The 20,210-nt window shown below is 35.5% G+C and overlaps 3 protein-coding genes across 7 annotated transcripts in view; 1 reads left to right on the top strand and 2 right to left on the bottom strand.

Moving 5' to 3' along the window:
- The window catches only part of clcn3 (chloride channel 3), a 104,480-nt gene extending 99,353 nt beyond the window's left edge, over positions 1-5,127 (bottom strand). For all 3 annotated transcript variants that reach the window (XM_067399851.1, XM_067399848.1, XM_067399856.1), the window contains exon 1: positions 4,995-5,127. The gene's annotated coding sequence lies outside the window, so the exon portion shown is untranslated. The remainder of the gene's footprint in view (positions 1-4,994) is intronic.
- Positions 5,128-7,193: 2,066 nt separating this feature from the next.
- Positions 7,194-19,083, bottom strand: nit1 (nitrilase 1). 3 transcript variants are annotated; one of them, XM_067399842.1, is made up of 7 exons: positions 18,978-19,083; positions 11,814-11,889; positions 10,663-10,893; positions 10,468-10,571; positions 9,353-9,489; positions 9,156-9,281; positions 7,194-7,470 (listed from the first exon to the last, which is right to left on the bottom strand). In XM_067399842.1, the coding sequence occupies exons 3-7, from the start codon at positions 10,890-10,892 to the stop codon at positions 7,210-7,212; spliced, it is 858 nt and encodes a 285-aa protein (XP_067255943.1). In that variant the 5' UTR covers position 10,893; positions 11,814-11,889; positions 18,978-19,083; the 3' UTR covers positions 7,194-7,209. The 3 variants fall into 3 exon arrangements, with proteins under 3 accessions (XP_067255943.1, XP_067255942.1, XP_067255944.1); XM_067399841.1 differs by lacking the exon at positions 18,978-19,083 and having other exon boundaries at positions 11,814-12,109; XM_067399843.1 differs by lacking the exons at positions 9,156-9,281; positions 18,978-19,083 and having other exon boundaries at positions 11,814-12,109.
- On the top strand, positions 12,801-19,966 carry pfdn2 (prefoldin subunit 2). The gene is made up of 4 exons (XM_067399844.1): positions 12,801-12,917; positions 13,582-13,670; positions 19,025-19,148; positions 19,227-19,966. Exons 1-4 carry the CDS (start codon positions 12,846-12,848, stop codon positions 19,413-19,415), a joined length of 474 nt encoding a protein of 157 aa, XP_067255945.1. The 5' UTR covers positions 12,801-12,845; the 3' UTR covers positions 19,416-19,966.
- The last annotated feature ends 244 nt before the right edge of the window (positions 19,967-20,210 follow it).

Here is a 20,210-nt window from a genome sequence, read left to right as displayed (position 1 = left end):
GGTGAGCCTTGCATATTCACAAACTTTGTCAGTTGTATGTGTTTATGGTGTGGCAGTTTGGACATTCAAGTGATTAGACAATCAGATGTGTATTATTATTATTATATTGAGCTACTGTGCTCACGCAACTGAATTGTGACACAAACACTCATACATACAGTATCTGCACAAAACGTGAAGATTGTGCGCACAGAGAGGAACGCAGAAACTAGTTGTCAGCGCTGTCCTGTGATTTATCACTAAAGTAGTTTAGAAACATTAAGTAATTAAGGTAAAATGTTCACTTAATCGAGGTTTCGATTTGAGGTCATAATTGTCCAGCCCTACATCGAATCTCGATTTGCAATACGAAGAATCTAGAGCGATTCTGATATTTTCCGATGTATCGCGATTCTCTCTCGAATAGATTCTGAGCTTAGTTTTTACACAGCAGATGGCACTACCATACGTACACTGTCTGCTTCCAGTTCCTTTGCACACACACCACCTAAACCTAAAATAATCATTCATAAAGTTTGAAAAGGTTGAAGCGAATTACAAATCTTGCATCATAAAAGCATTCTGAGCCGAGGTGAAAGTATATATAACCACTTACATGACCCGAACGCACAAGCGCTGTCCAGCAGTCTTTTTTGTGAGCATTTGAGTGTGCGTAGCCTAGAGCGCCATCTGCTGTTAAAACTAAGCTCAGAAACGACTAGAGAGAGAAAATATCAGGATCGATCCAGATTAATTTTATCGACTGAGAATCGATGTATCGTCCCAGCCCTACTATAAAAGATAATTACATTTAATCGTACGCTATACTGCCAAAAGTATTGGGACACCCCTCCAAATCATTGAATTTAGGTGTTCCAATCACTTCCATGGCCACAGGTGTAAAAAAATCAAGCACCTAGGCATGCAGACTGCTTCTACAAACATTTGTGAAAGAATGGGTCGCTCTCAGGAGCTCAGTGAATTCAAGCATGGTATTGTGATAGGTTGCCACCTGTGCAATAAGTCCATTCGTGAAATTTCCTCACTACTAAATATTCCACGGTCAACTGTTAGTGGTATCATAAAGTGGAAGCAATTGGGAACAACAGCAACTCAGCCACAAAGTGGTAGGCCACGTAAAATCACAGTGCGGGGTCAGCGCAGAAGTCGCCAACTTTCTGCAGAGTCAATAGCTACAGACCTCGGTACTTGCCTGACTGCATTGTGCCAAGTGTAAAGTTTGGTGGTGGGGGGATTATGGTGTGGGGTTGTTTTTCCAGTAAAAGGAAATCTTAATGCTTCAGCATACCAAGACATTTTGGACAATTTCATGCTCCCAACTTTGTGGGAACAGTTTGGGGATGGCCCCTTCCTGTTCCAACATGACTGCGCACCAGTGCACAAAGCAAGGTCCATAAAGACATGGATGAGCAAGTTTGGTGTGGAGGAATTTGACTGGCCTGCACAGAGTCCTGACCTCAACCCAATAGAACACCTTTGGCATGAATTAGAGTGGAGACTGCGAGCCAGGCCTTCTCGTCAACATCACTGCCTGACCTCACAAATGCGCTTCTAGAAGAATGGTTAAAAATTCCCATAAACACACTCCTAAACCTGGTTGAAAGCCTTCCCAGAAGAGTTTAAGCTGCAAAGGGTGGGCCAACTCCATATTAAACCCTACGGATTAAGAACGGGATGTCATTAAAGTTCATGTACATGTAAAGGCAGGCGTCCCTAAACTTTTGGCAATATAGTGTATAATTAATATTTAAAGCAGAACTAAGTAACTTTTTTACCTTCATAAATAGTTTTTTTTTTTTCATAAAAAGTCCTTACGCTGGTTAATTGACTTGTAGTGGTGTGTTTGAGGCATGCACCAACCCCCTTTGGCACGTCTATGCCAGAAAACAGCACTTGCAAGTTGAACTGCGCCGACCCGACACAATCTCGCCTCATGTTCACGTTCACGCGAGAGTGAGAAAATGCTTTACGGTAATTCAAAAACAATATGTATATATTATGACTTTATAAGTCAATTTTGAAAATTACCCACCTCCATCGAAATTTCTTGTACTGTATTTGCAAAACTACTGTGCTGGTGAGCGTTGTAGTCGTTGTAGTCCAGAGCTGTGCTTGGAGTATTTACGACAGTGTGATTCACTCAAGGAACCTGTAGGGGGAGCTTCGCAAATCTTACTGAGTTCTGCTTTAATAGATTAATCACAACCTTTTGTTGAATTTAATCGTGATTATTCTTGAAATTAAGAATACATAATTTATTCATTTTGTCATTATTTGCTATATCCACTAAATTATCAGATTGAAAGGTGATTCTAACAAAACTGTATTTTCTGCAAGCTAAGGTAAATTTACAAATAAGGACACTTGGAGACCCCAAAAGGAAACCAAATAAACAAATGATATAAGGAGTCCATATAATTTATACATTTATGTACACCAAAGCGTGCGCACACACCAAAAAAAATGAAAAATTAATTACAAAATTACTAACATATACACAACAGATAAAAACAGCATTCTGAATGTTTGTGGAAACAACATGGATGTACTGAAATGTGTCTTTGCATAAATGCAATGTGTGATCAGGTCATCAAGAGCGCACATACACGGTTTATTTGCGCATCAAGAGATTAGCGGCTTAAAATGATCTTATCGCAAACGGAGAAGCGAAATCGGGTTAAAGGGTTTGAATAGAAATTTCCATCTACCAGGGTTACAACAAGAGCTGTTGCCATTGTAGATGCTCAGTTTGATAATCTCCCAACTTCTAAGATCATGTAACTGCATGACATAAATAAAGTTAACAACGCAATTTCACGTGCTTCAGTAATTTATTTGCATTAAATTATTTTACCACATTAAGGATTTTGAATTAATTGCATGCATTAGCGTTGACAGCCCTACTTTATCGTTATCATTGTTGGTGTGAATGGGCCTTTATAAGTTCATGACAGAAGTAGTGATGTCTGAATGATATGTTCACAAATTAGACTTACATTTCCCATGAACTCTTAAAAACGAGAAGAAGAAAAAAGTAGATCCAGGGTTCATGTGAAGATTTACAGTGAATTTTGGTTTCTTCATAACACAAATCTATTATACGAATGGGAATTAGCCTAATTATAAGAAGAATTAAAATTTTTTAGACTCCATGTAGGTCACCACCAAATATGATCCTATTGCGCAATGGACCCCATCCCGAAATTTAAAAAAGCCTCTATATAGTATCTTGTAAAGACTCTATTTGTACTGTGAAAAAGTAATACTATGATCCTATTGCGCAATGGACCCCATCCCAAAATTTAAAAAAACTTCTATATAGTATCTTGCAAAAACTCTATTTGTACTGTGAAAAAGTAATACTATAAATCAGGGCCATAGCCACCATAGTCACTGAGTGGGAAAATATTTAGTATAAATGTCCAAATTTCTGTTTGTGGTTAGGATGACAAAAAGTTTTAAAAGTTAAATTTTTAGGCTGGTCTGCCTCAGCGATCTAACAGCGCTCATCACTGTCAGAATGAGTGAGCTGACCAATCAAATCAAAGGTGGCGGGGCTTAGTAGACAAGTGCGAATTCCAATGCGATGCTTTCGTTTTAGCAGTGAAAGTGAAATATTTAGCGACCGACAGTAATATCCAGTGATGCATACTACTTAACATTATGAAATTTTGCCGTTTTGAATTAAAAACATGCTATTATTTGATTAATATGATTAATGTAATTCATAAATTCAACTTATTTGTGTCTAATATTATTTGCAAATTGGTTACTTAATAAATACAATAGATCTGGAACTTTTATCTTTATCCTTTAAATCTTTTTATAATGTAAAGGATTAGTTCACTTTCACATTAAAATTTCCTTATAATTTACTCACCCCCATGTCATCCAAGATATTCATGTCTTTCTTTCTTTAGTCGAAAAGAAATTAAGGTTTTTGATTAAAACATTCCAGGATTTTTCTCCATATAGTGGACTTCAATGGCCTCCAAATGGTTGAAGGTTAAAATTACAGTTTCATTGCAGCTTCAAAGCATTCTACATGATCCCAGACAAGGAATAAGGGTCTTATCTAGAGAAACCATCGCTCATTTTCTAAATTTACACATTTTTTCTCTAAATAAGCTAAATAATAATAATTTTTTAAAAAACTGACTTTCAACATGCATGATTCATATGAACTTCTATGAAAGTTTTATGGTGTTTTCAGCATCCTTTTGAAGCTTTCTTTTTCAAAAGAAAGCCATACAGTTTTGGAACAACATGCAAGTAAATGCTGACAGAATTTCCTTTTGTGGGTAAACTTTTCCTCTCACTCAAGAAAGCATGTGATGTTGGCAGTGCAAACCAAAACAAAGTGTTTCTGTGCCAATACCAAAAGCATTATCTATTGACTGACATGTTGAACAACATCCCCATCTCTGTGACTGTATACTGAAGGCAGCAGGGCCTAAACATCAGTGACAAGCATGTTAATGATCAGAGTCGCGACAAACAGTGTCACTAGAACACAATCTGTAAACACGAGCAGTTTTAACAGAAACAAACATGTTTCTAAGAAGCACATCTTGCCTGAATGTGTGTGCGGCTCAATCCTGAGCACAGTAATGTCTCGTGTATCAGTGTATGTGTTATTAAATAGCGTTTAAACAGAAGCACCAATCTACAAAAGCCCAAATAAACCCCACAGCATAATAAAGTAGCGGGGCTGAGAGAAAATCTCCACGCATCTCACTTCTATTCAAGGACTGGATGAAAATAATACCTTGAAACCTGTTCACAGCATAGGTTCACAGTCATTACAACAGACATACATGGACGGGTATATTTGTAAAACAACACACATGAACCCGTTCACGGAGTAATACTGATCAAAATAACTGACAGCTGCTTTGAATGGAGCGTTTGAAGTGAAATGTGATCATGTGAAGCTGCGCGCGGTGATGGAGTGAGAGTCTCGCGCTGTAATCGTAAAGATGTGACGCTCTTACCTCTGCAATGCCTAGAAACGACCTCTGAAGACACAAATCATCCCACCAGCACAAATAAAACACACAACGACATTTTCCTCTCAAGAACTGGTTGTCATCCTGCTCTGGTGCTGCTCATTTTGGCCCATTCCTGTGTCAATGACGTTCACTTCCGGTGTCCCCTCCGCCTCCTCCATCATAAAAGAGAAACGAGATCTCTGCATTTACAGCCAAAATAATATGATTTTACATGCAACTTACTATATTCATTTTTTTTTTAAATAAAATACATAATCTGATTTAAAATATATTAAAACAATGCTAAATTAAATATTAATGCTATCAATAAAATATCTAATAAAAATAAAATAACGAATGAAAAAGAAAAGCATAATAAAAAAGATAAAGTAAACTAATAAAGTACAATGTATAGTATAACATTACTTTTGATTATGAATATTGTGGTATTACAATATAGAAATGACTAATTTTATTATAAAATAACAAAATAAAATTACATAAAATGAACAAAAACAATAGATCAATAAAAGAGAAGTTAATAAGTGTAAGTTTGTAAAAAAAAAAAGGGGTAAAAGTAATAAAAATAAAGAATAACATACTATAAAAAATTAATATGATTTTGACCTGCTAGATTACTAATATAGAAAATTTTAAGTATGAAAAGTATATTGAGTACAATAATGCTAAATAAAAAAAATAAATTATAAACAAATCAATTTAATGGCAGTGAAAAGCAAATGAGTATGTAATAAGAATAATGATCAAGTAAAATAAAAAGTATATAACATTCTAATATTAATATTTTAATATTACTATTCTAGTATTATATTACTAATATAAAATAATACATAATATTATGTAAAAACATTATATAAAATATAATTAATAAAAATGAATTACACGAGGCAAAAAGATAGTAAATAAGAATAATACATTGAAATGAAGGTAAAGATTAAGATATTATATGTGTGTGTGTGTGTGTGTGTGTGTATATATATATATATATATATATATATATATATATATATATATATAATGTGTGTATAGACAATTTAATATAAAATAATAAAAATTATTATAGTATAATAATAATAATGAGCATTAAAAAGCAAAGGGCAGTTAAAGTTTCAACATCAGGATTTCAATTTCATATAGTTATATATCATCATATAGCTCAATTAACATGACCTTATAAAACTACATGCATAGAAGCAGAATTAATCCTTTAATTCCTTCTATTAAAAAATATTATTTATAATTAAAAAAAATAATAATAATCCCCCCACCCCCCGAAAAAAAAAGGTCCCCCAAGACATGGCTACGGCCTTGCTATAAATATGTCTATTATTTACAAAATTTTCAGTTTCTATTAAGTTAAATATTAATTTTTTTCTGCTCTTTTTCTACTGTTGGCTGTATCATTTATTTATACGCATTTATTGTATTTTCTTATTTTAATTTTCATCCATTTAATTATATTAATTAATTTATTTTATTGTAATATTTCTGAATAAAGTATTTTTAATTTACACATTTTTTCTCTAAATAAGCTAAATAATAATAATAACAATAATAAAAAAAAACGACTTTTTTTTTTAACATGCATGATTCATATTAACTTCTATGAAAGTTTTATGGTGTTTTCGGCATCCTTCTGAAGCATAACAATTTCAGTGCTTTTTTTCCACAAAAGAAAGCCATAGTTTTGGAACAACATGCAAGTAAATGCTAACAGAATAGACTTGTTTTAAAGTAAACCACTGCTGTGATTTGCCAAACAGGTTAGTTTTTGGGTTATTCGTTTGTCCATAAAAACTAACAAAGGCATGGGAAACAACTTTAAATTCATTAAATACTTGCTCTTATATCTCTCTCAAAGAGAAAGACATTAATTCTAGTCCATTTGTCATGATTATTTAATGGAGACTGTCTTTTTCTAAGGACTATAGCGCTACAGAAATGCTTGACAGATTAAACATGTTTGCTGGAGATTGAGGAGAAATTTCCCTCGGGTGACTCGAGCTCTGGCACCAGAAAAAGACAATGAAACTTTGCTTTACCGGACTAATGAACACCAGACCAGTCAAGTCATTTCTAATACAACTTGAGTCAAATTTATTAAGAAGTCATGAATTAATACACTATAAGTCATCATTGTGCATCAATGTGTATTATTTATAACATAAAAGTTATGTTCATTGTATAAATAGGTGTTTCAGTCCAAGCTGCAGTAAAAGTCCTTCTCTCTTCGGTGCTGCTGCACTGGCATGTCCCTTCTGATGTCCCGTAGTGCCTGCAGGTCAATCTGAATCAGCGTTAAGCCCACATCCGAACCCCCACAGTCTCCGATCACCACACCCCACGGGTCCACTGCCAGAGCATGTCCATAGGACGTCCGCTTGGCGTGATGAGCTCCAACCTGTGCCGCCGCCAGAACGAAACACTGCGTCTCGATCGCTCTCGCCCGCAGAAGCACCTGTGAGAATAATGGATTCAGTACATCAGCCCATCCACAGTAAAACTAGGGCTGGTATTGACACAAATTTCAGTATGCGATTCGACTTTGATTCACAAGCTTGCAATTCCATTCAATTCTGATATCAACTAGGTAGACCTCACAGGTAAACCTCACTCCCCTGATCTCAAGAGACACACTAGCGACTAGAGGCTGCGGTTTTTAGCATCCTTGTTAGTGTGCTTGCATCTCATGCCAGGGACAGCGGTTTGAATCCAGCTCGTTGCGGTGCGAGTAGAACCGGTGGGGTTACGTTGGTGCCGTGACCCGGATGGGAGTGAGGTTTAGAGGGCGAGTATAACGGAAACCAGATAGTAAGAGCTGTGCGAGTAAACCTCACTCCCCTGATCTCAAAAGGAGCACAAGCGACTGATGCGAGAGGCTGTGGTCCTCGTTTGCGCACCAACTTCCCATGCCGGATTGGATGGGAAAAAAGACTCTCTAATATTATGAATTTGGACTGCAGTACCCAGTTAAACCACTAGCTGTCAATATTAAATAGTGCACCTGTAATATTAATTTGATAATATATTGTAATTTAATATAAAAATGAATAATTTAATATAAAATTATACAAATACAAGATATAATTTATATATATTATATGAAAACAATTACATTTTGTTTGTTTTTTTTTTACATAAAATATAATTACAAATGAACTAAAGAAAGTGAGTAATAAGAATAATACACAGCAAAAAAAAAAAATATATATATATATATATATATATATAAATTATAGAATAGTAATATAGAAATGCAAAGCAAACGACAGATGGATTTCAATTTTTTAGTCTTATATTCATAATTTAAAGAGATGTCAATTTTTCTTTTGGAAAAAAAAATCTCTCAAACTATAGAGACTGTCAGTTGGTACATTACTAAAACATTAAAGTTTAAAAATAAAACGATTTCTATACAAACATTTAGATTGCACAAGGCAGTTTTGATAATATTAACGTTTTCATTACATATGTGTTTCTAATCCCTTTCATTTTTTTAATATAAAGATTTAAAATGTGGTTGTCATAACATGTTTTTATTAAAGATTTATTCAAACATACTGTACATTAAATATTTACAAACAGATTAAGTAAAAATTATAATGAATATGTAATATAGTGCATATATTTATTCACTCTAGAGTTACTTTATGTGGCATGTTGATTACATGCTGTTTTATTGATGTATTTCCACGGTTGAAACACTGATACATTTCAGTTAGTTGTGTCTTCAGTACGGTATCATTCAACATTCCTTCTGATGTTCATTCATGTTTATTTGGTGCTGTAACTTGTAGTAAAAAGGAAAAGATGATCGGTTCACAAGCCGCTTGAACAGGCATTACAGCGATCCGTCACGTCACATTAAAGAGCAACAAACAACATTTATAGTTAGAATTTCATAATAAATCTGAAATCAAGAATTTGAAAGCTGAGACTCTGTTTCATATAAAAAGTAGGAAAGCACAAAGCTCATTGCGATTATTGGATGGCAGGCACTACAAATCATGTTTAGTGAAGTTTTGTTCACGCATCAAGTCAAGTCACCTTTATTTATATAGCACTTTTTTCAAACCAGCCCTAATTAAGCTACTGTAATTTCAGAATGAATGAACTGATAATTGACTCATAACATGGTTTGACCTCCCAGTGTGCCACTCCTGTTGCCACAGTGAAGGCTGATGGGTATGTCAGGATTTCTGCTCCGTGTCTCTGCAGCGCTGACGACAGCTCAGGAAAACGCAGATCATAACAGACGCCCAGACCAACCTATGAAATACCATCGTAGCATCACACTAAGCATAAATATCAAGACTGTACGCTGTGTTACTTTTGTGTACCTTTCCGATGGGCGTCTGGATGGGCGGAAGCAGTCGAGGTCCGGGTACAGTGAAAGCGCTCTCTTTAAGAGACACACCTTTACTAGTCAACTCCACATCAAACAAATGGCCCTTCCTGTAGGCCGACACGATCTCACCTGAGCGCAGGAAAACAGACACAGATCTTATTATACATGGTTCTACTTAGTGTCAGATCAGGTTTGTTCAGATTTCAATACCACTTAAGACATTTCAGTTAAAATTACATTTAGCATAATGAAAATTAAGCCTATTTTTTTTTTTCTATGCATTGTCACAAAATTTCCAAGACAATTAAACATATTTAAACACACATATTTTGTTACAATAATTTGATCTTGCCATGAAAAAGCCACTGATGTGGATATGTAAATAAATAAAAATAAATAAATACATTTTTCAGTTATCATTTAAATATCATGGTAGTATTTTCTGTATTTAAACATTTTCAAAAATTATTAAAAGAAATTAAACAATTTATAATCACCGTATTAGTTAATAAGTAATTATTAATAATTTATGATCACATTAAAATTAATCAAAATGAAAATGATTACATTAAAATAAAAAACATAATATTTTGTGAAAACATTTTCCTGCTAATTAATTATACTTAAAAATCTAAATTAGTGTAAAAATATTTTGATCTTGCCATAAAAACAGCCACTGATACTGATATGGAAATTATTCATCATTACTGTAATGCAGAAAAATATACAATAAATTTTAAATTATATTCAAACATCATAGTAATTTTTTTTTTTTTTTTTGTATTTAAAAGTCATTCTTGCATTCTCTATTTTTAATAAGAATCATTGTATTAAAGTATTTTTTAAATACTCAAATATAAAATGTTATATTTTCTTATTGTTTAATAAGTATTAAAATATAATAATAATATTAAAAATGTTTGTATTACAGTAACGAATCACAAAACAATTACAAAAAAGTACAAGGCAAAATTTGTAATGACCATAAAATAGGCTGAATTTTGCTAAATATAATTTCTAATATTTTCCCTTTGATTTTAGGGAGAAATGTAACTAGAAAATGCTTTCATGAGATTCACCCTAAGTACCACATGTAAGACTGAGTACCTTGACCGTTAATGATAATGTGGCTGTTATAAATGTGGCGGTCTGTTTTCCAGTCATGTCCTCTCTCATGAAATCCACCCAGAGACAGCCACACGTCCAGCTTCCTTAACCACAGACAAGTATCTTATCAACAATGACTTCTGCAAACATATTTTGATAGTTAATATTACTACAATGGCACTTTAACTAACTAACCTGGCCAGGTGGGTGTAGCGGGTTATGATGTCACCATCCAGAGTCTCTGAGAGCGCCAGTGTCTCCTCGCGGTTCGAGCCAATATAATCGAAGCCCTCCGGCAGGAAGACCATACTCGCCCCACCCTCTTTGGCCTGCTCCACCAATCGCGTGCATGCGCTGAAATTGGCCTCTTTGTCAGGGGTGGCAGTCATCTGACAAACTGCTGCCACAGGAAGTGATGATGACATCCTGACAAAACAAATAAAGAATGCTTGTAATAGCATACTATGCTTACTATTTCTAGAAAAAAACAGTATGCATGTTTTTGTATGCATAGAATATTTTTTTCCTGATAATTGTATTATTTTATATAGAAATAAATGTTGAATATACTGTACAAAAAAATGATATTTTGAAGAATGTCAGTAACTAAACAGGTGATGGACCCCATTAACTTCCATAGTTTGAAAAAATAAATAAATAAAATACTATAGAAGTCAATGGGGTCCATCAGCTCTTGGTGTACCAACATTCTTCAAAATATCTTCTTTTGTGTTCAGTAGAAGAAAGAAACTCATACAGGTTTGGAACAACTTGAGGGGAAATTTTTGGGTAAAATATCCCATAGATAATGGATTCATATCTGTCCCACGTCAGGGTTTGTTGCCGTCTGGACGGCGGCTCAGATCACAAGGCATCTAGGCACAGGAACAGTTTCTTCCCACAAGCTATTTCCCTCTTGAACAGTTAAATGCCTTCCAAGTCATATGCCTCTAAGTGCAGTACTCCCACTGTTTAATGCAATATCTTTGCAATTCATTCAGTCCTATTTTTTTGTTTTTTTTTTGTTTGTTTGTTTATTTTGACTAAACTTATCAGTTTCTGTATACTTTATCCTTAAATTGTATTGTGTATTGTTATGTCTGACTCAATTGCGCCTTCATATGGACACTGACAAGAACTACACTGCAAAGTCACCAGACTAGTTATTACTATTTATATTGCCATTACAACAAGTGAAGAAAGGAATATATTTATTTATTTAACAGCTCGTTCATTTAAAATTCCATACACATCTAAAGAACAACAAAAAGGATGTGGGTTAAAAATGCAAGACCATGAGAAGTGTTATATGACACAAAACGGCATGCAGAAACACTTAACGTTACCTGATCTGTCCTCGCGCCGTCTGCGATCTCAAAGCCAACAGACCTGCAGCAAGAGAAGGCCTTCGCTCCCTTAGTGCTGTAAACAGACGCATCGGCAGCGTGTGAAATTGACTTTCTGTTTGATCACAGCTTGCACTTTGAGCCCATTTCACCCACTGCCAAGCCAATGACTAACTGCACAGCTGACATATTAACACCGCACAACCTAACTGGCACTTATAATAGAATATGAATGTGAATTAAAGAACAACCCTGTAAGTAAATTAAAACACACGCGCAATCCCAAAAGAATAACGTTACACGGTTAGAAGGAGAATTAGCATGAAACAGAAGTCTGATGTGGGCTGGGCTTATTTGTTAGGAGGTTGCTTCTGATTGGACGGTTATGATGTGTCTGAATAAAAATCTAAACCCTTATTAAAATTCTAAATTCTTAACTTGTAATTTCAATACATATTATCAGTATCACAATTATTATCTATTTATCAGTATCATTATTCAGGTGTACATTATTAAAGAAAATTTAGTAAGCGAAAAGCGAGCGCTGCACGTGTTACTCGTTACATTTCTCAGCGTGAAGCAGGAGGGACCAATCAGAAAAATTCGTTGTGATCGCTGCAAGATGATATCGATTTATTTCAAAACTAAATTTCCAAATATAAATCATAGAAATCTACAAATATAAAAGATTATATTTGTTATCATATAAATGTCTTTAGTAAGGCTGAATATTTAATGTGGTTCAAAGGCGGATTCAGCTTTCTGAGGCACCAAGCGTCTCTTATGGAAGAACACATTTGTACTCTTCATAAGAAACGGTTATCAGAAACGTGTAAAAACAGCTGAAGGGTAAATATGGGTATTTTATGTATGTTTTTTAACACCCTTAAATTTAAATCAAATAACTAATGTTGACTTCTACACTCTGTTTATATTCGCAGAGAGCAGTAATTTCAGACAGGAATGTTTTCGGTCAGTCGCTCATGTGACCGTTGGGGGTCCTGACTCGTGCGGTGCTGTGTGCAGTTCATCATGGCGGCGAACAGTAGCAACAGCACGAGCGGTAAAAGCGGTGGAAAGCAGTCCGCCCCGTCTGCCGAGCAGGTAACGGAGCATCGGATTTATTACAATAACACATGAACATTTCATCTACGCTGCGAGCGAGTAACGCGGCGGGACAAAACCAGAACACTAACGTTACTCCTATAAATAACAAAGCTGACAACACCCGACGCCCCTCATTATAATGGATGTGTTCAGGTTTTGTTGCGTGCGTTGTAGATGGGCTGTAAAGCACGCATTTGGTGTGTGCTGCTGTGTATTATGGTCGGTACAGACTTAAGACGCGCGTGTGCTGGTTTATAGTTGCCATGCAAAAATGCAAATCTCAGATGAGCTGCACGAGAGATAAAAGAGACTAATTTCACGAACCTCAACAAATCTGGGCTTCGCAAGCCAATGTTGATCGTACAGACCATTGGTGGCAATGGTTCTACGATCAACTATGCTTTGGGGAAACGCAGCACGGGGTAGTTCACGTTAGGTTGAATGTCTCCACCCATGAGAAACTAGTACACACCCTCATGTCTCTATAAGGAAGGTGCATCGTGTGCAGATCTGTCACTATTCCTGTCATGGGACAGAAGACTACTGGAGTGACAGTAATTGAGCCATTTAGGGGCACTTTTAGACATTTAAATATGTCCTACCCTCTTAATAATATGCATACATTATTGATATATGTGCTTGTGTTTGTTGTGTGAATCAGGTGGTGGCTACTTTCCAGAGGATGCGACAGGAGCAGCGCAGTATGGCCTCCAAGGCTGCAGAGTTTGAGATGGAGATCAATGAACACAGGTGTGTTTCATAAAACATTTACTGTAAAAGCTTCCTTTCTTGCATGCACTGATTTCTGCTCTGCCAGAATTATGCATTGGCGTGAAGTCTTGTCCATATTCCATATTACAATAAATGATAATGGACCCTTTTCACAGACTGTGATGACATCAATTTTTTTTTTTTTTTTTTTTTTTTGTCTCAAACAGATCACGATTCTGAACATACAACTCGACAAAATAATAACATACTATTTACTGGAGGTGTTAATTGCTGCAGTCTATTTACAATGTTTACTTAATTTGAATTATTTAAAAAAATTGGTTTGAATGAATGATTCAATGACTCACTCATTACTGGATGAATCAATGTTTTTGAACAAATCTCTTAAATGATTTAGTGACATACATTTTTAACAGTCACTTGTCGCCACCTACTGGCGTAGTGATGTAATCAATACAATCATTATTTGAAGCGAAGTTACTTTCAAAAGGTGATTTGCTCTACTTTGATCACTTCAGTAGACATTAGTGTTTATATCTGAACTATAAACTTTTTAGGGCTGGGACAATAAAGCCGGGGACACATTTAACGACTAGATAAAACATTCTAAGACTGTGCTTAACATAGGGCTGGGTGATAATTCGAATTTAATGTTTTGTCTCGATTTTATTATTTTTTTTAAATCGAAAAAACGCGATTCTGAATGAAAATGTTAGCAAGCGTTACAATTAGACATGTTGACAATACAGCAATGATAACCGTATTAGGAGAAGAAAATGATCTGACCTCATGATGGCGCCAGCACGCCTGATTAACCGCTCTCATGTGACGCTCTATGAATGTAGAACACATCGCTATTCTTAAGCGGTTGTTCATTCAGTGATGCTTTATTGCGTTATAAAAATGAGACGCAGGCAGTGGAATGAGGAAAAAAAAGGCTAAGTTATTAAACACGAGTTGAGCTTTTTTTTAACTTGACCGCAGTGTTTTTAGAATGCCGTTTAATTGGCGAGATGCTGCAAAAGACGTGATACACTGTGCAACACCTAAACATGTCCACCAAACATAAAAACAATAGGACAAATAGCGCGATGTAATGCAACAACCTGTAAACCTGTTTGATATTTCATGTTTGCATGATTTTTTACAAAGCATTTGCTGTTAATAATAGCTTATTACTGGTGTTATTTATTGCTATTACTTTTTGGCTCGAAAGAAATATTTCGAATTTTCTTATTTTATATGATTTCTGAGTATATAGGATGTGTTTAAGATAAGTTTGTACAACATTTGCCCTCATATTTCAGGCATATTTTCTGCAAAGATATTTAACATTGTTTTACATTCACACCATGTTGATCACTTCATGTGTGGTGCACTTGGAATGGAACTTTTTTTTAAACATACTGTTAATACAGAGAATTTTACTTATCATAAAATTTTAAGTTTTTAAGTTTAATAGTTAAAAAAAAAAATCGAAATCGTGAATCGGTCAGTTGTTCTGAAAAAAAATCGAGATTTTATTTTTTTGCCATATCGCCCAGCCCTAGCTCAACACACAGTGATTATTTCCTTTGACTGATTTAAATATTTACACACAGAATTTGAACACTGTCTGTAATCGCTGACTGAACGCAACTGTCTCTAACTGGACGAGAGTCAATTTACATTCATAATCGGCCTTATAATCTTTAAGTGTCTGCAGGGCTTAAATCGTTGCAATAAATTAAGATGATTCTGGATCGATTCGGAGATTTTCCAAATGCATTGCGATTCTTTCTCAAATTGATTCTGAACTTAGTTTTTAACAGATGGCGCTGTGTACTTTAGAAACAGCCGTACCCTGCTTGCTTGTAATTCCTTACACACCACTTGAACCTTCTATAAAATAATCATTCATTAAAGTTCGAAAAGGTTGAAGCGAATTACAGGGGTGTTTGCGGTGGGCGGTTTATATTAATCTGAGCATTCTGAGGTGCAAAATACATTCTCAGACTCAGCTAAAGGCACGAACACTCTTCTTTCTGAACATTTGAGCGCGCAGTTAAAAATTAGCCTAGAGCGCCATCTGCTGTTAAAAACTAAGCTCAGAATCCATTCGAGAGAGAATCGTGTTGCATTCGAAGAATCTCTGAATCGATCTACGAATTGAGATGAATCGATTTATTGTCCCAAGCCCCTTTATCGCAGTACTTCTGTGACAATATGAATATTTGTAACACAGAACTAATGATACTGTGATGTTGAAAAGACTGTTTGTGAATCTGTTTCATACCTATACATGACAACTGCTCTCTCTGGATCAGCGCCAGCGTAGATCTAAATGTCCTGGAGTGATTTTGTCAAAAGTTTAATAGAGACATGCGATTTGCTGTCATTTAGGAGATCACGTGGGTGTTTGCGGTCTTTTAATGGATTAATCATATATTTTTTTTTTGTACACTTTTTTTTTTTTTTTTTATAACACTATACTTTGTGTTATATTACTGTTAAACGACAGACAACTAATTAACGCTGCTGTGCAAATGTTTCTAATACAGTGGCTGAGGGAGTGATGGCAAAATTTAATTATTTATTTTCTTTCACCACCATAATCAATCTCTTGATATTTTTTTCCTCTTTTAGAAAGTCATATAAATACTCTAATGCAGTGGTTCCCAAACTGGGGTACGTGAGGCAACTGAGGGGGTACGCAAACAAAATGCTGAGTTTTGCTCCACTTTAAAATAACATTAAAACCGAGCATGTATTTCTAACGAGCACAATGCTGTAAGTACATGACATCCAATCAAAATACCACATCTTTTGCGGTCAAAACTGCATCCATTTCCACAATAACAGTGTGCATATAGGTTGCGCACAGAGCCTGCAGCCTTGGCAAATCGTGCTACATTACTGCTGTTTTCAACAATGTACCTGTAGATTTATCACTTACTAGCATGAAGAACAAATAGCCTGGCACAAAAGGTACATAGAGATCAGTTTAAGATTCAAACTCTTGATACAAAACATACCTAGTTCTTGTTTTTAATGTTGATAATATTATATGAGCAAGAATGCAAATGCAAATCCAAATATCCACACGATTGCAAATGTGACATTGATTCAGTTCAACAAACAAAAGGGTAACATTAAGTGATGTTCATCAGTATTGTCAGTATTTACTCTATTTTGCAACGAAATAATAGTTCCAATGAAAGCCACAGCAGAAGTACAGACACAGCGGTGTTTTGTGAATGAATCTGCAGCTTTGAACAAATCGTTCATGAAAGTCATTGATTCAATGATTCATTCATAAATACAGCCACTTCTTGCTGCTTTACTGAATGACTGACTTGATGATTCACGCTTTAAGACCTACTGGCGGTTTCAGTATTTAAAAGTCACTTTTATCATCATTGCATATTTCTCTATTGAGCTTTTTTATTTAAAATCTTATTAATGTTGTAAATTTATACAACATTAACATGTAATTATATATAAATATGAAAAATGCACTGGAAAGTCAATTTGGGGGCAAATATTATCCTTTAATGAAAAAGGTGCAGTCTAAGAGGAAGAGAGGGGGTACGCAGAAGGGTGGTGAATGCCTCAGGGAGTACTCCACTCTAAAAAGTTTGGTAACCACTTCTCTAATGAATCTTTTCCTTTTGCTCTTAGAGCAAATGAAAAAAGAAAAAGTACAATTGTTTTATTCTTTGTTCATGACTATAGAAGTTTGCCTAAAATTAGCTATATTCCCATCCAAAATTTTAAACTTTACTTGAGCACAAAATTAAAACATAAAACATTTGCGAATAAAGCAGCGTTTCCATCCCATGTGTTAAACTTGTCACTTCTTGGGAAGTTGGCGCAAAATATCTGTAACAAAAATGGAAGTTGCAATCGGCGAAGCCACTGTGGCTCTTTTTTCCTCCATCATAAATGTCTCAGCGTTAGATGAAACACAATAAAAGCTGTCTTGGTCAAGTCAAGTCATCTTCATTTATATAGCGCTTTTCACAATACATATTGTTTCAAAGCAGCTTCACAGTGATAATAGGAAAATTATTATCGAGCTAAAGTTGGTTTTTGATTGAATCACTTCCGTTGTAAAAATTATTACTTTAAGGTGCTAAAGAGGATCTTTTCATCGACTGAGAAACCAAAGACTTAGTGAGTTTTTGAAATGAGCGCAACCCCCCTCCTTCACAGCTCATTTCGAGGGAATGCCTCCCAAAACTCGTGCACGAGTATTGGAACATGAGTGTTTACCACCGGCATTCGCTGTGTCGTGTTAGTGGATTCATTATGTCGGACTCTTAATCTGCAGTTGTTACTCCGGTCTCCTGACAAAAACATTGCATGCGGCACCTGTGGAGTGTGGAAAGTTACTGGAGCGCACAGCCACGCACGTCTCACACAAGGAACGTCATGGCAGTGATTGACAAGCCAGAGGGCCAATCCGCACACGTCTTTCACAAGGAACGTAATGGCAGTGATTGACAAACCAGAGGGCCAATCGCGTAAACAATTGGCTGATGTTTTTAAGGCCCTACCTCGTGCACAGATGTATATTAATATTATTCAGTGCACCTAATAAATAGTCTTTTATCAGTTAGTAAAGACAGTTTCAAGTAATATTGCAAAGATGTATAAAACAAAACATCCTCTTTAGCACGTTTTAGGGGCAAAAAAAAACAAAAAACCTGGATTCCTTTAATGCATTCTTGCCATTCATTTACATGTTTAGTCTATAGGTTTGCATGTTTGAGTGTATATGTGTGCAGAAGCTGGTTTGTTTTTGTTTTTTTGCCAAATTACTTGTCTGGTCCGCATAATACAGAAATTAGTTGTCTCTGCGGATCTATGCGAACTAGAATAATTTTGATAACGTTTTGTTTATACATAGGGAAAGGAAAGGAGCCTTTGCAGGGGATAATTGTGTTCTCAGCATTTGGATGCTGGTGTTTGAAGCTTCTGGGAAGGAATTAAATCAAATAATTTGACAGACTTTGGCTCAGGCATTTCAGAATGATCAAACCAACATTTACGATGCTGTGCGATGTGATTGGCCCACTGGTTAGTCCGGTTATCCAATCACATTCTCCATTGAGGCAAAGTCACATGAGTTTTTTGTTGCGTGTCAAGGAATTTATTTGGTAAATGTGTTTCTGTAGTTTATGTACATGTTGTCTTATCCAATAAAAAGTTATCTGCCTCAATTGAGTGCATACATGTGTATTTTTGGAAATTATGTGCATCTGGGCAAAAAATAGGTGAATGGAAACAGCTTATGATGACCCTGAAAATGTTAAACCCCATGTTTAAAGCACTGATACTTACATATTGTATATGCTCTTATCCTAACACTTATCACTTCCTCTTCACAGCCTCGTCATTGACACACTAAAGGAAGTAGATCCCTCACGGAAGTGCTTTCGTTTAGTTGGCGGGGTGCTTGTGGAGAGGACCGTCAAAGAAGTTCTGCCTGCGTTAGAAAACAATAAAGAACAGGTACGAATCTGCTACTGGACTCACAAATGTTTACTTGTCATAAACAATGCATTATTACAGTATCTTTTTTCCCATCAGATCTCGAAGATCGTGGAGACGCTTAACACACAGATGCAGGCGAAAGGGCGGGAGCTGACGGAATACCGCGAACGCTACAATATCCGATTAGTCGGAGAAGATGACAAACAGGGTAAAGCGGACGCCAGTCAAGCCAAAGAGAGCGAAGGAGGAGGGTCTAAAGGTGGCGCTGGAGTGCTCGTCTCATAGTGGATTGGTTCTTTAAATGCTGGTTAGAATTCGTTGGCGATTTACTATTTACGGAGAGACTGAGTTGGCATGTTTCTATTTAGTCTTACAGATGCCAGTCGTAATACACGAAAGAGAGTGAAAGTCTGTTTTCATGCACATTTTGTACATAATATTAGAACTTAAAACACACCTTTCCACTCTGAACATTTACAGCAGTTCAGTGTCATTTCTCTGTTTTCACTGAGCACATTTTTCCCCATTGTTTGCTTTTCAGTCCAGTTTGACACAAATATTCAACAAACATCTTTAGTCCATTGATGTGTCATGTCTAAATGGATTACATTAATACTTAAAATGGTATGACTTTCACTTTCTTCTGCTCTTGGAAAGAAGTAACAATTAGCGGTTGGTGCTAAATAAAAAATGAGCTCGAACCGTGGATCTCTGACTGTTGACTGCAGCTCTACTCCATCATTTGTCATGTCACGACTGTACGCCTGTGGATGAAGCCTTTTTATGTTTTTGTTTTTGTGGTTGTTTTGGTTATTGAATTAAAAATACAAAATTAAGCAAGATCTGTTCACAGTGTTGCGTGTTTTGTTTGTCACTAAATTCACACACTTGTTGGAGCGAAAAAGTGTGTGTGTGTGTGTTGTTCACCATCAGTTCGTAACTTATAGTGTGAATGTAAAATAAAATTAGAATTATCAAATATTAATTTAATTTTAAAGTACAATTGAATAATTACAATAGTAATATATTTCTCTTTTTTTGTAGTGTTAAAAATAGTAGTATAAAAATTATTTCTTGGGG

The sequence above is a fragment of the Chanodichthys erythropterus genome, chromosome 11, assembly GCF_024489055.1.
Source record: "Chanodichthys erythropterus isolate Z2021 chromosome 11, ASM2448905v1, whole genome shotgun sequence".
Taxonomy (NCBI): domain Eukaryota; kingdom Metazoa; phylum Chordata; class Actinopteri; order Cypriniformes; family Xenocyprididae; genus Chanodichthys; species Chanodichthys erythropterus.
Note: the sequence above shows the minus strand (reverse complement) of the source record. Positions and strands in the feature narration are given on the sequence as shown.